The sequence below is a fragment of the Scardinius erythrophthalmus genome (genome assembly GCF_964197995.2).
Source record: "Scardinius erythrophthalmus genome assembly, contig: HAP1_SCAFFOLD_474, whole genome shotgun sequence".
Classification (NCBI taxonomy): Eukaryota; Metazoa; Chordata; class Actinopteri; order Cypriniformes; family Leuciscidae; genus Scardinius; species Scardinius erythrophthalmus.
The window spans coordinates 4,295-31,446 of NW_028296142.1; the positions used below are offsets into that span (position 1 = coordinate 4,295).

The 27,152-nt window shown below is 37.2% G+C and overlaps 1 protein-coding gene across 2 annotated transcripts; it reads right to left on the bottom strand.

The window, feature by feature from the left end:
- Positions 1-201: 201 nt before the first annotated feature.
- LOC308686589 (RING finger protein 17-like) lies at positions 202-27,152 on the bottom strand. Of its 2 annotated transcripts, none has more exons than XM_081395019.1 (37): positions 27,028-27,152; positions 26,687-26,802; positions 24,493-24,590; positions 24,255-24,339; positions 24,031-24,111; positions 23,636-23,739; positions 23,353-23,521; positions 22,840-22,916; positions 22,621-22,695; positions 20,880-21,064; positions 20,655-20,759; positions 20,372-20,530; positions 18,740-18,911; positions 15,536-15,662; positions 15,100-15,266; positions 10,977-11,109; positions 10,736-10,889; positions 10,517-10,632; positions 9,077-9,191; positions 7,528-7,639; positions 7,145-7,369; positions 6,915-7,059; positions 6,724-6,836; positions 6,123-6,213; positions 5,914-6,026; positions 5,580-5,827; positions 4,044-4,207; positions 3,782-3,901; positions 3,039-3,119; positions 2,786-2,908; positions 2,651-2,707; positions 2,415-2,522; positions 1,880-2,003; positions 1,525-1,663; positions 1,038-1,224; positions 603-700; positions 202-520 (listed from the first exon to the last, which is right to left on the bottom strand). In XM_081395019.1, exons 1-36 carry the CDS (start codon positions 27,080-27,082, stop codon positions 605-607), a joined length of 4,539 nt encoding a protein of 1,512 aa, XP_081251145.1. In that variant the 5' UTR covers positions 27,083-27,152; the 3' UTR covers positions 202-520; positions 603-604. The 2 variants fall into 2 exon arrangements, with proteins under 2 accessions (XP_081251145.1, XP_081251144.1); XM_081395018.1 differs by having other exon boundaries at positions 24,255-24,342; positions 27,028-27,131.

Sequence of the window (27,152 nt, forward strand, 5' to 3'; positions counted from 1 at the left end):
TAAAGGACAATGATTTTAAGATAACGTAAAGTGAATTTCTTCAGGATGCTTCTGGTAGTGGTCTTAAGATAAAAGTGCATCAACAGGTCAATTTAGTCATTTGTTGACCACAAGATGATCTGCAAGGATTTACAAAATTAGCAAAAATTGTCAGTTATGATTTAGTACAAACACTTGAGCCAATAAGTCACAACAAGGCTTGTGAGCCAGCAAAAGTCAATAAGAGTTTTTATTCAGCTCAGCAGAACAGATCTCTTAAACATCAACAAAATCTTTCTGAATCTTTCAAAACCAAAATCTGAAGCAGCCTTAAATTTTAATAAAAATATTTAACATAAAATTAGGCATAGCTGTACAAACATAAAACTGGCCAAATATATTAACAACTGCACAAATAAAGTAGCATAAACCCCCTAATGCTTTAACATAAAATGAAACTACTACACCAACATAAAAAGTTTTGCCTTCAAAAGCTCTGAATGCTGACGATCCTCAGCGTCACTGCCACAACCTACAGAAACTGAAAATAAAACATGACAGATACAAAAATGTTTAGACACATGTTATTTTAATTTTTTTTATTTATTTAATCTCACACTTACCTTTAATCATAATCAGCAAGGCCTTTCTCCACCAGACGTGTGTGGACAAGTGTTCCATCCGCATTATAAAGCAACACAGTCAGCTGTGGTTCTGTTGCCTGAATTGCACATTTGGATAGATTTAAACATTCATGCAACTGTTTTCCAATTGACCAAAACACATCTTAATACCAGGTGTAACAGCCTTAAATGTTATATGAAAATTCTGTTCCCTTTTACACCTTTGGTTGTCTCTGATTAGTATGAGAATACACAGTTGCATTAAAATGTTGCAAGTTAAATTCGACTTTAGCTTTTCCTTTACACCTCCATTGAATGTGAACTCCAACATTTAAACGTGGTCAAGAGCAATCAGATCATGACCCAGTCACCAAAAATGCATGTTATGCCAGGTGTAAAAGGGGACACATTTCTGCAACAATGAATAAGGCGTACAGTGACCACCGCAGTGAGCTCTCCGTTCAACAGGTCGATCATCTCCAGCATGGCTTTCATAGTCCACTCAGGCCGATAAGGTATCCGCTCCATCTCCAAGCTCACGTTTGCTGGTTTGAAGCCTGCTAACTTGACGTAAACAGCTGCACAGGGATAATGATGGAGGGATGCAGGGAGCTGCCGCAATCTGCAGTGACAACACACATGCATATGTTTTTTGATATGCTATTTGATTTTGAATAGGGTTGTAATCAATTAGTTATTTTAATGCAGGGGTTCTCAACCAGGGGCTAGGACCCTTTAGGGGGCCTCAAGCTGACAATGATTTAACAAGACAAAACAAAAATAGCTAAATTTACTAAAATTACATTTTTAAGAGTGAAAAACCTATAAAAGAATTTAAACAAGAACGAGGCCTTAATGCAATTACAAAAATGGCCTGCACAAAGTCTTGCAATGTCAATAGTTGTATAATCTACAGTCTTACTTGTTTACAGATAAAATGTCATCCGAGCCAAAATCCACATGTCTCACAAGGAGCTTGAGAGAGGGAGTGACTTCAGAAAATCCCAGTAGCTTCGCACGATAATATTTACCATCGCTGTATTCGGCGAGACAGGGGCACTCTGCACACAAACACACAATGAAAAACATCCATTCAACAAATCGCTTGTTTTCTGCTGGAGCCTATTCTAACGGGCCACAGGCGAGGAATGAAAAACTTATGGTCTCAGATTTTAGTTTCTTAAACTTATACAAAAGGCATGTATGCAAACACACAGTGCCACTGAGGTCTTTGTCAATAGGTTATGGTTCATTTCAATGTGATCAAACATAAGCACCAATGGGGAAGTCTGTCAGCAGGCTCAGGTTTCCAACACTGTCATTCACACGCTCGAGAGCTTCCTCCAAACTCTCTCCCTGCTCCAGTTTTCTCAGAGTCTTTTCCAACACACACAGGAACACCTGCAAGCACACATCAGATTCAATGAAAGCAATGTACAGTAAGTGACTGTAAATGAGCAGTCATATTTACAGCTGTACTGCAGCTCAATAGGAATCTATTCGATCTGGAATTTCATGTGAGGGTGAAAGATTTTCCCATGCTAATTTCACAACAGGTTCAAGTTGGTCACAGATTTGCCACGTTAAAAGCAGAAAGCACCCTCTATGTAAGCTATGCGGGACAATTTTTGCCAGTGAATTTTCTCTAATGTTACTGGTTCTTCTAATACTGGTGCTGCACTTCAAATTTAAGACCAACTCTTTGAGACGACAAATTCATAAGGTGTAAATTTCTACATGAATGTCTGATGAACAAGGCCAGATATAAACATGTGACGGAAGGTTTGAACGCAGACCCATCAGCTCACATACCTCATTAGGGGTGCGGATATGCTTGACCCTGGCAGGGAAATGTTTTCTTTCTTTAGGAATCTGGAGTTCTTTATAGACTCCTAAAACAGGCTGGGGCTCCTCCAATCCCTAAAAACACAACACCCTGCTACTAAACCAGCTCTGAAATTTTAGTAAGCAAACTGAGTGATTGCTATGAAATTTATTTCACTAGAAATTAAGGAATTTTACAACGTCAACAGAAATGAAACTTCTACCTCTGTGTTTAGATCCCAGTCATCCAAATCAAGGGCAGGAGGCTTAACCACATAATCCTGGAAAGAAACACTGTCAATATCTACACCTCACACAAGCAAAACAAACCCCCTCCCGCTAATCTCCACTGATCAGACCTCTTGGCTGCTGATGGCAGGGTCAAAAGTGGCATATTGGTGGTGCACCATTATCTTGCTAAGAGCCATGCCATCCACCATTATCTCTACTGTAACACAGTCACATGGATCCTCTGGGTGTTCCTGCAAAACAACAGTTTTACTGGGAGAGAGCTGACTGCTTGTCAACACATGATGATTTGACCGATTAATACAGTTCTGCTGATACATGAAGTAGTGTAGATGTAAATAAGTACATGCAAATTTATTTTACCATAATGTAGACATTGACTGAACGCCCAAGTAGCAACTCCTTCATAAGCACCACAGCATCCCACTGCCATCCCTTCCCGATCTGTAACAGTTAAAGCCTGATGATTTGCTGAAAACCAGACTACTTAAATCACATTCTAAGAATTACTTTGAATTTTACATAAATTAATGAACTAATTAAAGGATTAATCTCAGAAAGAAATGTCTTGGTCTTATTTCACAACACCATTAAAACAAAATATTTGTATAATACATAAAACACATTCTGTTTATAGGATTTATATATTTTTTGCATTGTGAGAATATTTATTAAAATAATGTCAGATTGCAAACCCACTTTAAATGGCTCTAAAATATGCTTTATTTTCTTTATGCAAAATTACATTTTGTAGTACATTTTAAACATTTTATTTATATTGTTTTTGGGATGAAATATGATCTTACACAAAATAATTGTAGAAATTTCAGTTTGTGTGTAGTTTGTGAGTTGGTTAATTTTTTATTATTATAAAAGTTGAATAAAAACACCCCCCGTGTTTTTATCCAAGAACCGTAAATGTGTTTAATTATTGAAATACTAATTAAAAAACTCAGATGGTACCTGAAGTAAATATTTTTAGGTCAAAAAGGTGAATTATTATTTTTTTTGTGGGAAATCCCTGGTTTAAAGGATGCACTGCTGCGGATGATCACATTGCCCAGTTTACATTCAAAGTGATCAAATTCAAATGACCACACACGTACCGGTATGACTCCATTTATCTGACAAGGCACACAGAGCTGCGGCACATCCTCACAGAGAACCACTGGGTACACGTGACAAACCGGGATGCTCTCCACAAGTCCCTGATCCACATATCGGACCTGTAACAATTACATCACAAACTGGTAACAAAACAATACAACCCATAATGTTAAGCCAATTATATTTGATCAGAGAATTTGGGATTTATAAATAAATTCACTTTCACACAGAACTAATGCAATGCAACGAAAGCACACTGACCTTCACGTGTCCTCCAATGACCTCCTGCACCTGACCTCTGTACCAGAACATGTCGGTTCCCATGACAGCACAGCCCAAAACTCCTTTCCAGTTGTAGTTCTTCTGTCTCGGCAGAGTTTTAATGTGCTGTTGCAGCCGCTCCCGCAAGCGATCAAACTCACACACTAAACAGCAGAAAAAAGAAAAATGAGTACTGGGAGAGGACATATATTGAGAAACAAATGTTCCTTGCCCATGTTTAACAACATATGACCGTGGTCATCTTTTTTTAACTTGAGAATTATGTCATAAGGTGTGTTCACACGCCATGTGTGTTTCAATTAAAATGACCCTAGTGCGATTGCTCTGTTAGCCATCTGAACCCTGTTGCGCACCAAACAAGCGAACCGAGACAAACTCTGGTGTGGTTCGAATGAAATATAAACGCAACACGGACCAAAGACATGTAAACGTTTAGTCCGGACCAAACGAACTGAACTAGTGTGAACACACCCATAATTGGGTGTCACATCACTTGGCTGTTTTGTATAGTTTGGCCGCCACCTCAATGCATCCTATAAATGTTGTCATATGTCTTTGCACACATCCAGTCCACAGTCCATGTGAGAGGTAAATTTGGTGAATGGTAGCTCTACACATGCAATCATATAGGCAGTGTTGGGATTTTATTTTTAGCTCCTTTTCCTTCTCATCATGTAGACAACGGGTTAAGTACAATTTGAATGAACGTAATATAGTGCATACATTTAGCAAAATGCTCCTCTCTAGAGTTAGTTTTTTCTAGCTGACTAACAAGTTTATGGACATTGAATGGCTCTTCTGAGGCAAATGTAATGGTATGTGACAGTTTACAAACTGTTTTATTGAGGTCTTTCCCCATTTGTAACACAGATTAAGCGTTTACATAAGATAATACATTTCAGAAAGTTGTACCGTTTCTTTTAACATACGTTCTGATGTTCATTCATGCTTATTTCATCCTATAACTAGTAGTAAAGCAGAAGAGATCGGTTCACATGCCGCTTAAACTGAAGCACTACAGTGATCTGTCACTGCATTAAAGAGCACAAAACCATTTTTATTTTTTGTATTTTGAGGTAAAATTGGCAGAATTTGTTTATTAAAAGCAACATTAAAAGTTACAAAGCCCTACAAATTGTTCAACAGAGATGAGGACTATTTGAAAAAGTCTGATATTTTTTGTTTTGACATTTTTCTGTCGCATGAAGCTAACCCTTCCTTTCCCCGTGCATATTTTGCACCCCAAACTCAGTGAGTGAAACTAGTGCAGTCAAATTTTTATAACGGCAACACAACAAAAGATTTGACAGGCTACTCATCACAGAACACGCAGGTAAAAAGGCATTACATTAAATTTTTTAAATCATAACGCACATTTATATTGTAGCCAGTGGCAATCTCATTACAAATATCAGGATAGCAAATCATAACAAAAGTCATTTACATAAAATTTAAGGCTAAGAGAGATGCTGAAAAGTTTTATTTGTTTTAGCTACCAATAAAAACTGCACACACCTGCTTGGTGTGTCATTGCATAAATGACACCTTGTTCAGAGATGGCCGAGATGCTCATGAGCGCGTTTCCGCAGGGAGGCAGCTCTGGAGGGGGGTAGGAGCGTGTCTGCACTCTCTCTGGTGATGGGCTAAAGCGAGGGGTGGGTGTGGGCGGAGTCTGAGATGGACTCACTATTCTCTGTGGCTCAGGAACCTCCTCACTCAACACACACTCCTCTGAAAAGACCGTCTCAAATGCGGAAGCAGTCCTAGGAACAGTTTACTTCAGTATATGCAGGGCTTGACATTAATGTTCATCTGAATTACTACTTTCCTTCAGTGACATTTTTCTTACTTTCTCTCCTTTAGTGCAAGCCCTTCACTAATGAGAAAATCAGCAAAATTGACGTTTTGACCGGCCCGGTTCGAACAGAACAGAGACACAAGCACTGGGCTGGCGGTTGGCTCCTGAGAGGGAAATTACACACACAGAATCAGAGACAGGAACTGGCTGTAATAGAGTTAACTTCTATGGTTTTTTCATTTCTTTACACTCATCCTAACCTTTATATTCATTACAGCCATGGCACCGGTCAAGTAGAGAGAGATAAAGTCACACGCTGTGGCTGTCCACGTAGAGCGACCACCAGCTGGCCTGAGAGTTAGAAATGGAAGAGAACATAAATTGCTGAATTAAAAAAAACATTTCCCTGTTACATATGCCAAATGATCAATGAAAAAGTTGTTTGTTTTGTGATAGAGTCCCTCCAAATATCCTCCAGGTCCTGCACATTCATTGTTTTTTTCTGCATATTTGAACCCTCCAACAGTGATTGTATGGTTTTGAGATAAATCTTTTCTCACTAAGGACAATTGAGGGACTCAAACAACTATTACAAAAGGTGCAAACATTCACTGATGCTCAAGACCAAAAAAATGTATAAAAAAATAATAAAAAAAGAACAAACCCCAGCTTTTATTTTGTTTAAAGATCTTATTTTTCCATTTAATACTGCCCTTTAGAAGCTAAATATGATACTTCCATGATTCCCTGAAGAGAAAATGGGTACAATTTACTCTATCAGCAATTATTGTTTCTGCAAAGTGCAAGTAAACTTATGACTGCAACTGTATATGTACAACTATGGGAAAAAAGATCATTTACCTTATACCACTGAGGTTACATTCCAGTAGGAAAGATCCAATCAGATCCGCACAGAGGGGTCTGAGATTGTTTACATGGAGATTCACTTTATTACCAAAGTCACAACGCAAAACCTATAAACACACACCAGTTTAATTAAACAGCAGATTCCCACTCTTTCCATTTTATTCAATAAGTGTGAGCACAGATACCTCTGCAACACCACTAGTGGACACACTGCACACTTTTCCTCTTTCCCAAACCCCAGTGTTATTAGCAGCACAGAACATCTCTGCTTCCCAGTGCATCTCCTGCGGCTCAGACTTAGAAAAGAGACTCTTCAGCGTGTCGTGAATTCTGCAAACATTGCGAGCAAAATGACAGTGTTACAACTTCAAATGCATCTGATGACTATAGAATATGGACTGAGGAAATCAGGCACCTCTTCAGCTGGCTGTCAAACTGCAGCAGCTGCACAAAGATGTTTCCAGGGGAGGTGACGTGCGTCACACGAACTCTGATGTCTTTGAGACAGGTAGGCAGACTCAGGCTGGGCTTCAGTTCTTCAGAAGCAGGAGGGGGAGTCGGCACAACAGACCGAACTTCCTCTTCAAATGGAGGGTCCCAAACGGTCGTCTCCAAGGGCTGGGTGTCTTTAACCTGGATCCTGATAAAGCAGGAGAAAATGAACACGGAAAATAATTACTTTTACAGCTTAGCTTGAATGAGCGAGCAAGAGGGGAAAAAAAGAAAAGGGGACCGAAAGAACAAAAAAAACAGAAAGAAAGATGGTCCAGATGTTTATTTGGTCTTTTTACAACTTACTGTTTACTGGAAACAGCAAGGCCATTTCTGACCAGTATGTCCTCAATACTGGTTCCTGGAAAATCGTCCCCAATCTCATACAGACACACAGGCACAGGTCTAGTGTTGGACTCTGAATAAACGTGAGTGACAAGCAAAAATGTACAGTATACCACATTACCCTCAATCTCATTATGGAAAATTTATATAAAAACTACAGAAATGTAAACCTTAAACTTGCTTAAAGGCATTGATGTATGTCTGTGTGTGTTTATAAAGGGTGTAACGGTTCTGTTTATATATATATATACACAAAATAAATAAATAAATAAGTTTGAAAAAGAAAAAAAATTCCACCCACGGTTCAGGCTCGGCACGCACTTGCACCGCGGTTTCTCAAATCTGACGACGCAGACGCATCTATAATATGGTTTGTTGAGTTAGGATAATGTAGGTTTCTGTCGATGAATACACATTCTATCTTTCCCTAAACTTAAGGGGGTTGCACACCGGACACGCAGCGCCGCGTCTAGGACAACTCGAGGTATCGCACACCGGACGCACACTCTCTCAATTTATGGCCAACAATATTGTTATGTTTAAGGACATTATGGAATTAAGATAATGTCTGTACTGTACAATTAAATAGAATCGTTGCTGAGTCTGCAGTCTGAACACTTTACCTCAGAGCGTCCGTTAACTGAATGAATTGAGAATCTCACCTGAAAATCCGATAACATCAGCCATTTTCATTCAAGCAGCTAATTTCTGTAAATTAATGTAAAACTAAATGTATATTGCTGCACAGGGTGAAGTCAGTATATACATTAACGACGATTTGAGACAAATAAATGTACATTTAATGTAAAACTATGTAAATGGCGCAGCAGGATTTTGAACAAGGTCTTGAGCCGTTGCTGGGCGCCACGGACAGACGCCGCCGATGTGTGTACACTCATAGAGAATAATGTGTTCGAATTTAAAAGACGTGGCGCTGCGCGTCCGGTGTGCGACTCCCTTTAGTTTAATAGGAGTGCCATATGCTCTAATATAACCAGTCGTTTATGCCTTCATCACCCAGGTATTGATAACACGTGAGCGCAGGTGAGACCTGAACAGCACACATTGCTATCTGTGTTTAAACTAAACTCATTTAAACATTCAAGCCCAAGTAGAGGTGAAAGAACTTGCACACATTGTGAGAAGATTTGTGTGTGCAATCATCCGAAGTGCGCACACACGGAAAGCCACGTCTCAGACAGTGCGCAAATATTGAGTTCTATTTCAAGTTATGCGCTTGAATGGACAAATTCACAAAAATATTGTAAACAGTCAAGAAAGACAACATGTATATCAGTATCAGTGTATGTGTATATGTAGTGGACTAAATCTATTGCTTGTAGTTCGATAGTTCATATCTTCTTTATTTTTATTTGACAGTAGTCCTTTTTCCCTAAACATAGCACTTTCCGAACCGTACCGAAACCATGAACCTAAGAAATAAAAACTAAACCTTTTGTAATTTGAACCGTTACACCCCTTGTGTTTATGTCTGTAGGTGTAAAGTTACGTTTTGGCACAACAGTGATAAGTTTACGCTCCACGAGTTCCTTAAACATATCACAGGCTTCATCACTCCATGTTTTCTGCAAACTGACCACATCATTCAGACTGCACCACAAGGCCTGAAAATAGATGGACAGATAAGCTTCCTTAAGTTGGTTATTTATCAGAGTTCTCATGCCGATGATTGAAGTGTGCTTGTAAGACCTGCTTTCTTACTAGTGGGATGCTATCTGGTGCTGCAGGCTAATTTTCACAGCACATTTGATTTTAAATATTGAATTTAATTTTTATGTTTGACAATCAAAATGAAACAAACAGAATTCAAGGGGAATAAAATTATTAAATTTACACACTTGAAGGATTAGTTTTATAGATGTAGATAAGTTCAACCAAAATTGACAGCATCATTTGCAGTAGGGTGTCAGAGTAGAGTGTCGGTGAGGAAAGATTGAGGAACAGCTGATATATCATCTACTTGGGTCCTTTAACAGAAAAAACTGGAGCATGCATGATCTGGATTTTCAATATTTAGCAGTGGTGGACAGAAACAAAGTATTTTTTACTTTGTTACTGTACTTAAGTACATTTTTCAAATATCTGTACTTTAGTATATATTTTTGGAAACTTTATATTTTTTCAATATAAAATTTTCCAATTTTATATTTTAATCTTCTGATATATGTAGCACAATCAAGTGAAAATCGCTGCGCCCCATAAATGATAAATCTATAAGGCAGTCTATTAGCAAAAGTGCTTTTCTTCCTTTTTTTTTTTCAGTTTCATCATAAATTAAGTAAGCTTGCTCCGGCCGGGAATGTTAAGGGCAGGCCAGAGGGGGAGTGGGAATGGGGACAAATGCACCAGGTACAAGGTACAAAGCAACAGTGCCTAGTGCGAGTACACCCTAAGATACAGGATATTTGCACTCTCAGGTATGTTTGTTACCATGGCATTAAAATGAAAAGTATGTTGAATATGAAAAGTACTTGTACATATGAGAGGCAGCACGATCACAAGAAATCTTGCCATGCACCGGCAAGTAATTATTATTTAAGACTATTCTATTCATATGGACATTGGGGAACCATAGTTGTCAAGTAAGTTTCATTCATATTTAAACCCCCTTTAAAGGTTGTATCAGTGATTTTAGGCCCCCAAAAAAAGTATCACATTCATCTAATCTTTCCTAACGATCCGCTATGGTTTTGAGTGGTTGGTGAAACCAATTGTTTTTGTGTGCAGATCTCAGAGCCTAGGCTGCCTACAGAGACCTGTTTTTTGACGGCATGCTTATGGGGCGGGCAGCTAGCGGATCGTTAGGAAAGATTAGATGAATGTGATCATTTTTGGGGGGGGCCTGAAATCACTGATACAACCTTTAAACAAGTATAAAATTTCATACCAGTATTGTCCCTCATAACCAGAATTACAGGCTAAATCTTACCATTTCTGGCAAAGCAAAGAACTCGTCCTTTATCTGTCTCAGATCTTTCACGGAGAGAGTCTTTCTGTAGCCAAAGTCCACATACCGAACCTCGACCATCCGACCACCAGGGAAACCTGAGAGATAAACAGAGGCCTTAACCTTCGTACATTTTATCAGAGTGACAATCTTCCTTTACTGAATGTTTATATGTTTGATATGGTACACACACACACACACCTGTGACCTGAACCCTGCACCATTCTTTGTCATAGCTAGCGACGCAGGCCTGTGAGATAGAAGGGCAGTAGATCTGGAACTCCTGGTCTGCATTGGGATGACTGTAACAGTCTTGAAGCTTCGAATGCAACAGCAGGTACTCCATATTTTCAACCTGCATTCACCAAGGATGAGTAAATCACATTTTCAATCATTCATTTAATTTCATTAGGAATTTATAATAATGTGTTTTTACACCCACTTGTTGTACATAGAAGTCTGACGGTGAGTTTACATGAGCAACCATAGCGTTGAACTCAACATTGATTTTAGGGAGAACTGGAGGGTAGAAGAGCAGGGGCACACTGCCAGGAGCTACTATAGGAGAGTAGAATCTGTACACAGCACATAAGTTTCAGATCAGCATTGTTCATATTAACAATATTAGCAAAACGATAACAAAAAAGAGCTGACAATCTAATTGGGGTTGGCAAAGTTAATGTGTTATTTTTGAAAACATTTCATTAAGCTTTGTGTAATGGTTCACCAATTAGCATTTTTTTCTGTTTGGACGTTCAGGCATTTCTCATTTTCACTAGCATTTAACTTTATTAATTTGCTGATGCTTTGCCAAAAATACTACTTAAGGTATACATTTATCAGGGCACGCGTGTCCTGGAATTCAAATCTTCTCACTTTTTGAACTACATTATTTTATATTTATTAAAACAATTTACTACAGATTTATAATTTGCTATATATATATATATATATATATATATATATATATATATATATATATATATATATATATATATATATATATATATATATATATATATATATATATATATATATAGTGACAGTAGCCTAGAGTTAACATGCTGCCGCTTGTCCTTAAAGGGAAAGTTCAACCAAAAATGAAAAATCTGTCATTTACTCCCTCTAATGTTGTTCCAAACCTGAATTAAATTTTTTCTTGTGCTGAACACAAAATAAGATTGTCATTTTGTTTTCTGCTTCAGTATGTGGGTAACCAAACAGTTGCTGGTCCCCACTGACTTCTATAGTAGGAAAATATACTATGGAAGTCTGTGGACATTCCTCAAAATAACTTTTATTTTCAACAGAAGAAAAACGTATTCAGTTTTAAAACTTGAGAGTAAATGATGACAATTTTAATTTTTGGGGGAAACTATCCCTTTAATGTTAATAAAAAACTAAACACAGAGAAAATCACTCGCTGCTCTGAGAACTTTAATAGAAGCTTTGAGAAGAATCAATGTATAATTTATACAGTGAAGTCTATGTAGTGTTTTATTTTTATATTTGTTAATTTAATTTCTTTCTTGAATGCTACTGTTAAAACACCTACTGTAGCTGAAAAAATAAAGAACTGTTTACATTTGTATGTAAAGCATTTATATATTATGTTGTGTAATGTTTATCTTTGTTCTTATTTTTTAATAACAAAGAAAATAATGAAAAAACATTTTTATCTACGTCACTTTGGCCTAAATGTCTGCCATTCTTTTTTTATTTAATATTTTGTTTCCTTGTAAGGCTTTGTTTTTAAAATTGGGATATTAGTTTGGCTGTAATGCTCAGTCACTTGCAAAATAGTTAAACCAATATGAAAAAGAATGGCGATAAAATCGTGATATGATATTTTGCCATGTCGCCCACCCCACTCTGATCTTCTATAAAGTTCGAAAAGGTTGAAGGAAAGGGCAATCGTGGGCTAGTTACAAGTTACAAGATGTACGGTCTCTATATTTCCTTCCCAGCGGAGGTCCGGACAATACTGTTTTGGAACAGTTATACATTTCCATCGAGGCAGCTGTAGCACTTTGTAAAAGAAAATAAATAACCTAAACACTCAAAATAGTCTATTGAGCCCATAGAGCCAAACCAGTGATGTCAAAGAATTTTTACCAAAAATGTATCAAAAAAGTAAATGTATTTCTCCCAACAGGATAGGATTATAAAAAGGTAAGATCAGATGTTTTAACAGGCAATTTTTTTTTGGTTATTTAGACACCTACCAGCATGGAACATAGAAGGCCTTGGGACAGAAAAAACATACTGGGGCTGCAGGGTTTACCTCTTAAGAAAAGTATGGACCATTTTTATACTTTGCTCAAAGCAATAAACACTAAAAACAAACAATGCACATAATCTAATAATCACAACTCTCATCATGAGAACAAAAAGTAATTTAAAAGATTTTTTGTCTTTCCTTGCCATTAGGGGTGTCCATGGTTAACCGGTTAACCGATTAACCGTTAAAAATTGCGTAACCGAGTGAAACATTTTGCTCGGTTAATTTAGTTGTAATACATTTTTGCACCACCAGAGACCGCTAGACCAGTTTTCTAATATGAAGCGGGCAAAGAAAGCGCGCGTCCGAGAGTGAAGGCTGTGCGCGAGCCAGAAACAAACATAGTATCCGCGCTACAATATCGGATCACAATAATATCTGTCTGCAGAGCCGCAGAGCCACAGCTTTACCCCAGCAGTTACCCGCGAATGCGTTTACCGTTACATTAACCCATACATTTTGTATTATGCATTTCCTAAACATGTACTTGCTAATCAAACACTTTATATGAACAAACTACTAATCAATAAAACACAATCGGTCTTCCGACCTTTTACTATTGTGTTGATATGCGCGAGGGAGAGAGAGCAATACAGCGCTCGTGTTGTTTGAAGGCGGTGAGAGTGCGCGCGAGCGCGGCCGGGGCTCTCTCTCTGTTTGTTCTTATGCGCCCTGTCCGCTGATCTAAATAATTAGTTGTTACGACGACTTATTTGTTCCCTCGTTTTAATAAATCGTGGACAAGTTGAACTAATTCCCTCCCTCATTTTGATTAAACGAATTACAACGTGGCCAAAAAACAGACTTTGATATTATTAATTAGTGAATGCTAAAGACCTATTTTTTGTGAATTGGTGAATATTCAGGTGAATTATTTCGTGGCCACGAATTAATAATTATTAAACTGTTTTTCTTACTAGTGAAAATAGCTCTTCGGTGAAGGCCGACTATTCTCGTACATCTTTTTATTCCTTTTTTTTTCGTGTGTGTGTGAATTGGTGAATATTCAGGTGAATTGTTTCGTGGCCACGAATTAATATTACCTCAGCACGTTTTACAAGACCCTTCTCGATCGCAGCGGCAACGAGCACTTTGATCACTTAAAAAATAAAACATTTCAGCGCTAGATCGCCTAAAAAAAACGAACGAAATGAATGCTCTGCTAGTTAACTGGAGATGTGTTTTTTTATTTGTATTGGTAACGTTATTCATCCCGCGAGATGTTTCAAAAGTGGTGGGGACAATATCGACCTTAGAAAATAGTGGTGGGGACATGTCCCACCCGCAAATTACGCCTATCTCGGGGTTGCGGCGCGCACACTATGGTTAACCGAGTATTAACCGCTAAGGGCCTCGGTTAACGGTTAATGAAAAACTTGAAAACGTGCAGCCCTACTTGCCATCTCTTAATAGTTTTCCAAATTCTAACATTGTCTATTATGAAATGCTCTTCATGTGCTGGAAAAGCATAGACTTTTGGCTCTAGATAAAAATATAATAGATAAGGTTGGGTACCGAAACCCGGTACCGGTATGAAACCGGTACCCATGTAACCGGACCGAATCAAAACGCAGATTTCAGTGCCACTTAAAGGCCTCAAGCTGTCGGTTGAAATATTTGCAGTTTGAAATGTAGTAGGTCTATATATATATATTCAATAAAAGAAACTCGCTTACTGACAAACCGCTGCTTTAAAATGCTAGCGCTCGCGGCGTGCGACTGTGTGCGACTCCATGTAAACGGTTTATGGACTTGCACCTCAAAAATCTTTTATGAATTAAACGTAAACAGTCGTCTTAAGGGATCAGACAGACAGGGCAAATATATGATGTGTCAAAATAGAGCTGTACATTAGTGTGAACGTGGCCAACAGTCTATGATGTGAAGCAATTAGATCTCCCACTGCCTAAGATGTCATCAGTAATAATAAAACAGCAGCAAAGCTAAGAAAAATTAAATAAATCACTCACTGCTCTTGACTTGAAAACATTCAGATACTCAAAGCACTCTTTGTTTATTGCTTGTCATTTGTCCTGTCATGATAATTAAATAACTAATTAATTATTGCACTCTTTTATACAGTACAAAGGGGAGTCATAGACCAAAAGAAACAGACAAGCACCAATTAAGTTTTCGTGCAATATATTAAAAGTCTTATAAGAGAATAAACATACACAATAGAAGATTGTGACTCTCAGAATCGGATCGTGAGGTGCCTAAAAATTCCCACCTTTAGTGTGCTGTAAGGATGAAGTTAACAGCCCTAGATGTGACTATTACACACCTGGCCAGTTCCATGAACACCAGATGCTCCCGCAGAGACACCATCGCCGTTTTCCTCATATCCACTAACAGTGTGTCTCCGTCCTGACCGAACACCTGCATCTCCACAGCCTCAGAGCCTAGCAGTCTTCTCATCTCGTCACTTGCCTCTGAAGTCCACCCTTTCACCTGATACACATAAAAACACAAACACCACACACTGTAGCTTTCCGTGTCTTCTCAGTTATCAATTGTGCCTGGAGACAAGCCACGCTCAAACAATTAATATTCTCTAATAGCATCCATAAAACAGAAATAGATATGAAACATAAGTTTTCCACCACTAGATGGCACCCATATGAATAACTTCCTGTGGTTGAAATGTGAGAAAACTTATTTGAACATGCATTTTGTGCACTAATAATTGCTTGTGTTGTTAGAGTAAATACAGCTCTTACCAGGTCTGAAGGAATAATATCTTGAAGGGAACATTTGATGGCAAGAGGAGCCCAGCCGTTCATTTCCAACAGAGCAGCTGCATCAGGTCTCCGCAGACACTCATTCAACGAGCTTAAATCTCCATCACTAAGACACACAAAAAGAAAACTTGATTTGCAAACAGATCAATCTCAGTCAACTCTAATGCCATGAGCAGATTCACTATTTGAAAATACAGCAACATTCAGGTCCAGAGTTAGAAATGCACACAACTAACTAACAAATAAAGAGGATTTTAAGCCTTTAAAAATTACAACAAAAGGCTATCGCGGTGAAGGAGAAGTGTTACAATGTGGTCAGCAGGAACAAAAATTAGGCCATATTCAGTAACCAATGTAACTAAACAGCGTTGAAACAGGAAGTGAAATGTCAAGAGAATGTCAAAATAAGGGTCCACATAACAGAACATAAACCTGACAATAAGCTTGTTAGGCTATTGTTTTATGTATAACAGTTAGTTCCGATCCTCGAATATCCATTGACTCAATGCATTAACCAGCGCTGACGTCATTCATGGGAAATACCCTTTAACGTTAAAAGGATGATACAACAAAGATTTCACTTTCCTTGGACACAGCAACTAGAGGTGTGCACGAACATTTGCTGTGTAATTATTATTCTAAAAATTAAAAAATAATTAAAAAAGAGAACGATCACAGCGCCCCACCCCCGAGCGGGCACTCTCCGTCTTCAGTTCTGTCTTTGCTCTCTCCCTCGCATCAAAATCAACTGATCCTAAAGGTCGGAAGTCCGAATCCATGTTTCACGTGGTGCATTCGTGATGACAAATCTTTCGTGATGTCCTAACAGCCAGGATTCCCACACAAAACGTCCACTAAAGTCCAAGTCGCAACCTAATAACTCCATTGAGCCGATTCTTTATAATTAATGGTTAAAGCAATTGGTCTGCCCGTCAGTGTCTGAATCGGTGTATAACAAATCATTACTTAGAAGAACATACACACCTGAAATGAGAAAGTAAGTGTGCTTACCTCATTTAGCAAGAGTGTTTAGTAAAATTTAGCCTTAATAATCCACAGTATGTATAGGCCTATGAAAATGTGTAGTAAATGACCTATAAAATCATTTAGTTTGAAGTTAGACTGGAGTGAGATGAAAGTACATCAAAGCACAAATCAAGCTGTTGCTAGCTAGCTGCTAATTTTATATGGTAAAAATTACACTATTACACATCTTAACGCTACGTTTTTAATGCTACTTTTTAATTTATATGACTATACTAAAATAATTATCAGGTCTATCAAAAAAGGATTTTATCTTTCAAAACAATGAAAGCCAGTCGTGGAAAAATCACAGCTTTAATTTTTTTTGATTTAACATTTATTGTCAATATTGGGCTTGCGGATCATGTGGGTACTAGTGTACTCTTTGCTGTGTGTGGATGACCATGTTGGTCAGCCACCACAGAAGACCAATTTTGAACCAGGAAAAACCCTGTTATGCAATCATCATATCAGTGCATCTAAAAATAACCTATATAGCCATAACCAACACACTAATATTATTTATGGGCATGATAATCCAGATGTGTTTTGTGGAGTTCTTTATGCATTTCATCTTGTTTTTTCATGTGCCCGTTTTGCAATGGCAGTTATGTTCACTGAAATAAAATAACGAAAATCTAATATACTTTTCAGTTATTAAATTTTTTAGGCTAGTTTGCTAAAGGGCAATGTCATGTTTTTTAATTAATAAAGTTAATTTAATGCATTAAAATTAATAAAAAGTACAGACTGTCACAATGTCATATAATAACTGCTATTTATAATCCTACTATTGTAATTTTAACTGAACTTAGGACTGGTGGTGGTGCTTAAGATATTGCTGGTCATTCAGTGTTTCTGTAAAAAAAGTTTTTAAAAGTTTAAAAGTAAAAAAAATAAAGTTTATTAAAAGATAATAATCCTACTACTAATAATGACAATATATAACATGATGAGCTGCTGGGTTCATGAATGTTAATCACGTTGTCAGCGTTCGCTCGAACTGATTTGATGAAATTAAATGGGATGAGGGCCATCCAGTGAGATTGCCATTTGCGCATTAGTTCCGCCCACTCCCAGAGAAAATGGCATATCTTCTGCTTGTTCTTAAAAGCTGAATAATTCCAGATGAACTCAGGAATTTTGACAAGAAAATACAAACAAGCATATGGTTTACATGTAGTGTGTCGATTTTGTGTGGTATGTAAGACTCTCGCTTTCTCTCTTTGCGTGTTTACAGTACGTCAAATACAGGTACGCTGAGCTGAATTTGAAATATTAGTACAGATTGCTTGACGGAGAGCGAAACTCTCAAGCGCTCATTCAGAGTGTTCAGCGAGTGGAAATCTATGTTAAACTTGTACTTGGCATCTAACACACACACTGGCGAGTAAAATCGAAGAATTTATTAGCCAATGGCTAATGATAGACATTATTTAGTAACCCAGAGTGAAATTTACTTGCATATGCGAGTGATTTACTAGCATTGTAGGGGGTTGCAGTATTACAATATTGTGGTCATCGCGACAGCCCTAATGACAACCAAATTTTTTTTATTTTTTTTTTACAGTGCTTACATAGCCTAGAAATCTAGACGCACCCTAGCGGCAGCAAAATGTATTTCGCAGCCAGGTGGGTCTAGCAACTCTCAATAAACCTTCTCGCTGCAAAAACCCAGATTGGGTCAGGCCAATCACGTTGTGTATAGAGTAGGCGGGGGCGGGCTTAACATATGACGACAGAGTTGCGACGGTTACCTGGCTGCTGCTATTTGAAAACAAAGAATGGCGGCTGCTGATGGAGAACAACGGTCTTTCGAATCGGCTTTGGCCGCGACTCTGGAGGACTTGGAGTTAAGTTTTTCTTTGAGAAAAGAGCAAAGAACGGTACTTAAGTCATTCTTAAAAAAAGGAAGATGTGTTCGTCGTTTTGCCGGCCAGATATGGCAAAAGTTGAATCTATCAACTAGCTCCGCTGTTGGGAAAACGCTCAGGTTGGTTGAAGCGCTGTCCTATTGCGTGCAGAGGGAATTTGAAAGACAGCCGTTTATCCCGCCCCTCGGATTGAGCCGTGACTATGGTGAGTTTCCAGACCTAACATCTTGATGTAGGTCTGGCTTGCCAGGCTAGTGCTTACACATACACACCATTTAATTCTCACCTTGGGATTGAGAAGCCCTTGGAGAAGCCATAGTCCTGAAAGTAAACAGATAGACGGGAGACTTCTAAAGCAAGGCATTTGGTCACACTCTGGAAACGCTCTTTATGAAAGAGCTCAGTCACTGTTACTCTACACCACACATCCTCCTTCCAATAGACAAAGATCAGAGAGCCTGTGAACACACACACACACACACACACACACACACACACACACACACACACACACACACACACACACACACACACACACACACACGGTGACTTGCATTCATTTGTTTTCATTTTTTATGAAGCTATGTGTTGACATTTGTCATCCATACAAATATAACAAATTTTTCATTCCATTTGCAAAAATACATTAAGACAAAGTTCATATCATAATAAGGCTTGATTTTTTAAAGGCTACCTGCTGACAAAAACCCTCTCAGTTGGTGGCAAAAACTGTGCAACTACATACTTGACCATACCTTGCACATTGGTCAGAGCTGAGTGTTTTCATCAGCTGAAAACATTGTCAACAAAAAGCATTCAGCACTTGCTGCAGATCAAGTTGACCATCTGGTGTTTTTGACGAACAATATGTAGATGTGTAGTGAGTAGAAGTGGATTGTTTCTGAATGGCAATTTGCTATTATGTGTTCATGTGTTGATGCACTTACAGTTTTATGCACTATTGTAACCTAATTTTCCTTGCATGCACATTAAGGAAATTACATTATTTAAGAACGATGGTTTCAAAAGTAAATGGACTTTAAAAAGTGAATGTCACTTAAAAGATTTCAATAAAAGATGCAATGCCTGATTTGGTTTATATTTGCTTACTGCGCTTGTTTGCGCCCTCTTGTGGGCATAGGAGACAATACAGTACTTTTTTCCTCTAACTTGAATATAATTTGAATTTAGCTAATATTTAAGAAAGAAATTTGAATTTAGCTTATCAGTCATTTTGACAGCCTTATATCATAATGCCATAATATAGAACACATACGATACTGGTAGCTGATTGGTCAATACAGCATTTCAGATGTGCTAAAATACACTAAGTAACAGCTAAGACTAGAGGTCGACCGATTCATCGGTTTTGCTGATATATCGGTACCGATAGATTCAGTAAAATGATCCAATTTAATTTAAGGTTGGCAGGTCTGATTTTTTTTTTTTTTTTTCAATAACCATGCATAAACATTATTCTCTCAAAAATACAAACATGTACATACATGTTGCTCACATATTATGGTAGCCCTGTTTGTGACACCTTTGCCATTAACATGTTATAAGCAACTGAAAAAAAATCACAAATGACAGGGCATGTCAAAGCATCTCAAGGACCCCAAAAACACCTTAGAACCCTAAGGGTAAAAGGTCTGAATGAGGTGAAATTTGGCTTGCACTTCTGTAACCAAAGCTGAATGTCTTTTCCCATGTAACGCGTCAGCCATGGTCAGAGAATGTATTTTAACAAAATCTTCTGAAAACAATTTTAAAATGCAAATTTTAAAAGGTGAATCCAAATATTGTAGCAGAAAAATTATGATTACTTATGAAGTAAGCACTGTGTAATCAATACTAACAAAAAACGATAAAATAAATACACAACCATCATTAACATTAAGGGATTACATGCACATACCCGTCTTGATTTCATCACTGCACGTGAAGTGGCAATTCTCTCCTGAGCAGAATTCGTTGATCTTTTTGGCCAACTTTTGGCCTGCCTTGTGTTCGAACAAATAGCGTACGTAGAAATGTCCAGGGTTCACAATGTGTGTTACCAGTGCATAGTGCACCACTAAAGAAGTAAAAACAAACAAACAAACACACGGTTGGCACAAAATGCACTTCAATAAGACAAGGAAAAAGAGAGTTGTCTTGTTTTTTTGTTCTTCTGATTAACCAACAAACGAGGCACATACTTTTAGGTTGTTGAGTTGAGGACTTTTCAAAATGCTGCCTGCGATGTTTTCTAAGTGCTCTGTTCCGTTCATTGCACCTTGGTTCAGCAACCGGGCAACTGCGTGCTAAAAAAACATGAGCTCAACATATTAAACATTTTATAAAAACATAAGAAAATGCTCAGTAAATAATAAAAAAATAACCATCACTATCAATATTTTTTACCCAGCCCTGAAAACACACACCTATTTCCACTTTCTCTGTTCCTGTATCTCCTCTATCTGTTTCTTCCATAAAACTTGGGCTGTGTGTGACTTTATGTTTTTTGGGAATGGGGTCTGCATTTCTCTGAACAGACTGACTGGAGCTGTCCCAGACTTCCTCAGCGCTTTTCACATGTTGGAAAGGCTCCACAGTAACTTCTTTGATACTGGCATGTAAAGATGAAACGGTATGAAAATTTCATATCATGATTATAGTGACCAACGTTAGAACAATTATCAATATTATCACGGTTTTAAAAATGTTTCAAAAGAACTGATACACACTGAAAACATTAACAAATTTTATATTTGAAAAATCAACAAACAACAAATAAAATGATCAACTATGCACTTCTTTTAAGCATAAACATTAAAGCTGCAGTATGTAACTGTTTTTTGTTCCAAATTTACAAAATGTATATGAGCAAGTAAATCATGAATCCATTTTCCAAACCGTGTTTTTGTATTATACTACGGTACACGTATAATAAGGGTTTAATTCTGATTATTTTAGGCTGGTACGGGTTGTAAAACCAAGTAGCCCAGTACCTGCGTAATTCATCAGACATAAACAGAGAGACGTAGCTCCGGCTACAATGTTCTTCTGCAAGATGCATGCAAATGTTACAAACTGCAGCTTTAAATTATATGACCGTCGTCAATAGCAACGCAGTCTTGCATCTCAGTTTTTGATTGTTTTGAAAATGAAATCAGAGGACTGTAGTATTAACACTACTATAATATTGTTGTAGTGATCGTCTTGTCCTGACGATTGTTTTGTACACTGTAAAAAATGGATTTATAAATGGGTAAGATTTTAAAACATCTGTTACACAAACTCATCGTTTGGCTTTAGAAGGCTTTTATCAACCCCCCAGAGCCGTTTGGAGTTCTTATATAATGGATGGATGCACATTTTTTGAGCTTCAATCTGTTGGTTGCAATCCACTGCTATTATAAAGCTTGGAAGCGTCAGGGTGTTTACTCTGATTGCATTCGTCTGAAAGAAAAAAGCCATATACACCTAGGATGGCTTGAGGGTGAGTAAATCATGGGCAAATTTTCATTTTAAAGTTAACTACACCTTTAATTGTCTTGTTTGAAATTGTTTGTTCGCTTGGTTCAAAGCCACGTGCTACAAACATTTATTTTTTTGCGGAAGCTTTGCGTTAATTACAAGTGAGATAATAAACTTTCTACTCAAAACAATATTTTGTGTCCAATTATTTCCCCAACTTAATTTTGCTATTGAGGTAAAAGTTAATTTACCTTGCGTTTGAAATAAAAGAGGGTGGTGGTCATGAATACGATTTGTAGTGTTTCCCCTTTTGCAGTGACTTTCTTTTTACATGTTCTGCATCCTCTCATAAGTTTCCCACAGGACTTTTGTAAAAGGCAAAATATGACCACACCTCATATTTGGTCTTCTTAGAAGGCTGAAATTCTCCCGAGCGCTGTCTTCTCATACAAAAAACAACGTTTCATTTGTGCGCCTGCGTCAGACTAATGCTGCCAAGACAGGATTTACCACACATTTTCAAATTCGCAATAATCAAACACGGTTTTCATGATAATTAAATTTTAACCGATAATACTAACGGTCAGGACATTTTATAGTGAAACCGGTCATCGTTTCATCCCTACTGACATGATAATAAAATGACAAAAATCATGTCAATAGGTTTTACACACATTTAATAAAGCACATTCTATAAACACTTACCAACCATCATCGACATCTGTGATTTTAAGATAGTTTCTCATACTTTCAGTAAGATTGTCTATCTGAAGACTGCACCTATAAATAAAAAACAAAATTAAGAGTAAATTATTCCCTTTCTTTTTGTATGCATGTAAAAACAGCAGAGCTGTGTGCATTCATTTTGTAACTATTAATTGCATTCTGGAGCTCTGAAACTAATTGTGTACGATGGTCATCTACCTGAGTCCTGAACGCAATGACAGACAGCTCATGTCATATGACTCAACATCCACTGGAATTTGTAGAGTCTCCAAAATCTTAAAACAATTAAAAATAAATATAGCAACAAATTTGAGAGAAGGTTTAAGATACTACTGTGTTGCCTTAGAAACGGAATGTCTTATTTTAAGATGTATAGTTATTATATATAGATATATTATATATATATATATATATATACAGTATCTGAAATCTGATAAAAATGTTTCTTTGAGGTGGAATGTGGAATAAATGTAGAATGAACTAAAAAAAACATTTAAGAACAAGAAAAGCACACTAGGTAAAAAGGATTATAATAAAATTACACTTCACCCACACAAAAGAAGTTAGAGCTTTCACAAAATTCAGAGTTTCTAGCTACTAACTATCTTACTTGCCTTAGTTCCTAGAAATTAAAACTAACCTTGAAAAATTAAGTCATTGAGATCATTTAACATTAAGCAGAACTCTGTATGGCGTCTAGTACAGCGTTACCTTGTCTAGGTTGCAATAGGTCTCCAGAGAAGGAACCTGACGAACGTGTCGAGCTTTCTGGATGGCTGTGCGCAGATCTTTTACCTGCTTTTCGATCCTCTTACACTCTTTCCAACCATCCGAGAAGAGTTGATCAACAGTGTTCAATTTTGACACCAACGTACTCCGCCTACAAATTCCACAAAGTTCTTGATGAGAAGCCTTATTTGCCAAGTCTGTGACCTATAAAACCCCACAGAATGTTTCATCTCAGTTTGTGCCTCTAAAAATTCTTTCCACAAACCTTTTCAGCAGAATGTTCTTTACTTTGTTAACGGCCTCATCAATTTCTCTGACAATTCGAGTTCTTTCTTTTTTCAGCTGAGTATGAATACCATTGGCAAGAGTCTTAAATACACAAAACACAAGCTTAACAAAACAGCAATATCGCATATATTATTCAAGAGATTTAAAATCACCATGAAATCATGAATGGCAAAAGACAATGTTTATTATAAATTTATCTCTACACATTAATTATTAAAAAAACGTGTCTATGTAATCTTTAATCAAAAACATTAATGTCTCTCGTAACATCTCTTGACAAAAATCAGTTGCCCAGTCAACTGATTCCTACACAAGAAAACATTCCTACAAAATAAGGTTACAGAAGTTTGTTTGTACAGTTTCTCATTTTACCTCGTGAAGTGTATCAAGTTGATTCAGGGTTTCCATTGCTTTAACGAGAGCTTCATCCAAAACTTTAACTACATCTGGCCTCTACACAAACATACATACACACACACACACATACATTACTGAGCTCTAACCTTGAGCTGAGAATATTATGTGAACCTGATCTCAATGAAAGGATGAGACTATATACTACAGGTCAAAGTCATCCAAGTGAAAAGTGTGTGTACCCCTTCAGCATTCTCCTGTGTGTGGACGGCTGCATATGAGGGTGGGCTCCTAAACCTTTGAGATTTCCACCGGTCTCCAGAATGCCTGCTGACAATAATGTTTATTTTGCAATTGCAACTTATTGAAACCAATGTTTCATTAAAATATAGTTCTAAAAATGTAAAAAAAAAAAAAAAAAAAAAAAAAAAAAGATATTGGACTTATAGAATATATAATTAATCTCAGTTTGCTAAATACTCTTTCTTTGTGTTCATCCGTGCTGTATAGATGAGGCCAATGATTCTGCTGTCCACCTCTAACCCATCTACTCCTTCCTCACCAATCAGGGTTTCCATCTATATTAAAACAAATGAAAAGACTTCCATAATTAACACCACCAATTTCATATAATCCCATTCCATAGGAGCATTTAATAAACAGATATTGCTGCTTCAGTAGCACTGCAAACCAAGGGGTTGAATCCCAAATATTTTATTTTAGTAAAGATCCAATCCAATTAAATTTAGAGTCAGGATATGATCAATTTTGTGAATTTATTATATACAATAGTTCATGTGATTGAAGTATCATTTTAAGATACTTCTCATGGCTCTTTAAAAATGTACCGGTAATCCCCAACACCTAAAGACTACTAAGTGCATGACATCACTACAGGCTCCGGGAGAGGCTAATTTTAGTGGTTTCCTTAACATGTGAAATTTAACTGAATGCCATTTACAGTGACAAATATGGAGACTATTACACCCCCACTTAACGAATAAGAAAAAAAAAAATTAATTACTGACATTTTAAAGGGTCATTTCAAAGTTTGCTCTCTCTTGCTTTATACTGTAATTATCCGCTCCGTGTCAGGGCTTTTGTATTTCCTACCTACTGTACATGTCTTAAATTGGACATATTTAGGCTTACAACTGTTTCATATTACTATTTTTAAGATTTATAATTAATAATTAAAAATTAGACATCAATTTCTCTAGTATTTCTAACTTGAATACTAATGGTAGACCTAGGCCTGCCTGAAAAACAAGCTCTTTAATTTCTTTTTTCTTTTGAATTTATTTGTACTGTTGCTTGCAACTTCTTTGTTTAGTTTTTTTTTTTTTTAATTACTGTTTACTTGAACAATTACTTGGGAACTTATTATTTTTATAGCTTCTGATGGGGTACTGAAATTTATACAATAAATTGCCAGGACTGAGAATGTTTTTTTCCCCTTTCAGTTATTGATACATTTATTTAACGACACAAAACAACTAAAAGCCTATTCTTTTATGTCTCTTCTTTAATGATAAAGGGTATAAAGTTATGCACATCCTTTGTGCAATACCGAAAAAGTTGCTGTGTGGCCTTCTGCACCTCTAATAAAGTTAAAAAGTTACGTTTTGGCAGTTATTATACTGCAGAATAAACAGACAGAGCCATTTGTCTATTCCGAAAGCCTTTGAAATAAGTCCATTACAATTAAACATTTTACTATGTGATGTTGGTATTATTGTAAGATGAAAACCAAGGGATTTAATTACTTTGAATGGCAAAAGTTTGTATTATGCATACTGCAAAACACCAATAAAGTCATACTTGTCACAGGACTCGAACTGCGTCAAAAAACTGCTTTATCAAAAGTAATTTTTCACGTTGAGCTATATTACATAGCGCGTTCACATGCGCATTAAGAATTGGTTCTATAGTTATGTGCGTTTGAATATACTGTATGTGCGCAGGTTTGTAATTCCCTACAAACCAAGCCTAAACAAAGTACTGGTGTTTCCTTATAATTTTTGATACAGAATTTTATTTTATTTTATCAATTCGGGGTAGATACGCGAATTGAGTTTCCCGACAATGCTTTATCTGTAGAGTGGTAAAGGGATCCTCCATAGGGAGAGACTAGTTGGCACTTCAGCGCTGCATTGTCATCGGATCCGCTACCTGATCTGGCAAACTTGCATTGTGCAGTTATAGCCAATAAAGGGCCTGTAATGTGTCACATTAAAATACCATTACCAAGCATTACGTTATTCTCTTGACTTCTGAAAATAGAACATTAAAGAAAATTTGCAGCTCATCCTGTCAAACTGACGGATAAGGATTATTTGCAGTGCAACTTTATGATTTTATATTATTTGTTTCTTTTTGAGTGGAACTTCCCCCAACCGGAAGTGCCTCCCATTGTAGGCTCGTTATGAAAAAGGGGGATACACTGCTCTTTTACAAACGATAAAAGCATAGTCAGTGACGAGGGACTGTCAAGGCATGTAGACAAGAACATTATAAAATGCAAGGGGGCCGTATAACGCTAAAAATGCATGTCTTCTGCAGGGCTACAACTTTGGGAGAGGAAGAAACTGAAATTTAAGTCGTTATTCACTGACAATATAATCACGCCTTTTTTCCTCATCCATGTAAACTACCCATAGACTGTAAAAAATACCTGACATTCCGGACACGTGATGACTTTCTGAGGTGACTCGAGCGCGCGCAGACATGTGCTGCAAAAGATATGACTGCACAACAGCACGTGCGGGAGATTACCCCCAGCTTCATCTTCTGAAAAATAAAAAGCATAATCCACCAGATTAATAAACCCACAAAATTTACATTAGATTTTATAAAACATGACAAATACATAAATGCTTATTATAACGCTTTTCTGGAATTTTCTGTCACGTTGTTTTCAAACATGCGCGTGTAGGATCAGAAAGAATAAAAAAGTCTAGTAACGTAAAATACACTTTCAAATTATCATAACATTCAAGTTTAGCTGTTTGTTACCGGGTAATGTGTAGGATGCGCCACAGATATTACATGCAACCGCCGTCTCCAACATTTTCCACAGAACTACTTGTGAGAGAGTCTCTCTCCTATCTGACTCTCTTTGACCTGTTTCATTAACTGAT

Bases quoted from the DNA above. Each gene is read 5' to 3' on its own strand.
- LOC308686589 (XM_081395018.1), bottom strand. From the start codon at position 27,082: ATGTTGGAGACGGCGGTTGCATGTAATATCTGTGGCGCATCCTACACA. The intron at 22,696-22,839 runs GTAGATGACCAT...TTTTATTTATAG, and splicing joins TCATTGCGTTCAGGACTCAG to GTGCAGTCTTCAGATAGACA. The intron at 9,192-10,516 runs GTAAGATTTAGC...ATCTATTTTCAG, and splicing joins TCTTTGCTTTGCCAGAAATG to GCCTTGTGGTGCAGTCTGAA.